This window comes from Egretta garzetta, unplaced genomic scaffold (assembly GCF_000687185.1).
Source record: "Egretta garzetta isolate BGI_Z169 unplaced genomic scaffold, ASM68718v1 scaffold108, whole genome shotgun sequence".
NCBI lineage: Eukaryota > Metazoa > Chordata > Aves > Pelecaniformes > Ardeidae > Egretta > Egretta garzetta.
Window position 1 is genome coordinate 7,853,147 of NW_009260614.1, and position 878 is coordinate 7,854,024.

Sequence of the window (878 nt, forward strand, 5' to 3'; positions counted from 1 at the left end):
CCCCCCCTGCCCCCCCCCCGCCGCCCTCCGGCTTCGCCGAGCTGTAGGGGGGCGGTTGCTGGCGGGGGCCGACTTTAGGATGAGGCTCCCGGGGACGGGCCTGGCTTACCCGCTGCTGGTGCCTTTTCCCCGCTGGGGATAACGGGTTCCCCTTGATGGGGCAGGAGGGACCCCCGAGGGTACCCCCAAGGTGCTTGCAGATGAGCCATGGGGGGGGTTGTGCCCGGCGTCCCTTCTAGCTTGGGGGGAGCCAGCCCCACTCATAGGATTTCACAGTTCCAGCAGTGCTTTTTGGGCAAAAAAAAAAAAAGCTTTTCCCCCTAGAAGTGCCCCTAGCGTGAAGATCAGAAACCCACCCCCTTCTCCTGCCCGCTTGTCCCCCGGGGGTGGCATGAGGGCAGCAAGGATGCTGGTGGCCTATGGGGTACAGGGTGCGCTGCCCTCCCAGTCATTCTTTTAGGCCACCCCATTTGTCCCGCAGCCCGAGGTCCCGCACGGCGAGCGGCACAGCAGATCCCTGAGGAGATCCTCGGGAATGTGGAGCTGCGGGAGGCGGCAGAGGCCCTGCCCCGAAACTACAACTTCGAGATCCCCAAGACCATCTGGCGGATCCGGCAGGCTCAGGCCAAGAAGGGTGAGCACCAGCCCCGGGGATGAGGGGTTTTGGGGCTGCAGCGTGGCGGGTTGGTGCCGCTGAGCTCCCTGGCAGCGAGGGAATCTGCTCAGGCCAGGACGCAGGGCTAGTGCTGCTGGCATAGGGATGGTGCTGAGCATCCTGGCGTGCTCTAGCATGCCTCGAGGCGGGTTAATAGATCTGTATCTCTGGATTATAATCACATCGGACAGGACAGGTTGAGCTGCGTGGACCTGTCAGCTTG

At 63.7% G+C, this 878-nt stretch overlaps 1 protein-coding gene across 1 annotated transcript in view; it reads left to right on the forward strand.

Moving 5' to 3' along the window:
* The window catches only part of DPH1 (diphthamide biosynthesis 1), a 47,238-nt gene that overhangs the window by 29,060 nt on the left and 17,300 nt on the right, over positions 1-878 (forward strand). Inside the window, 1 exon segment of the mRNA XM_035900552.1 lies at positions 337-634. Within this exon segment, the coding sequence (XP_035756445.1) occupies positions 337-634 (298 nt within the window).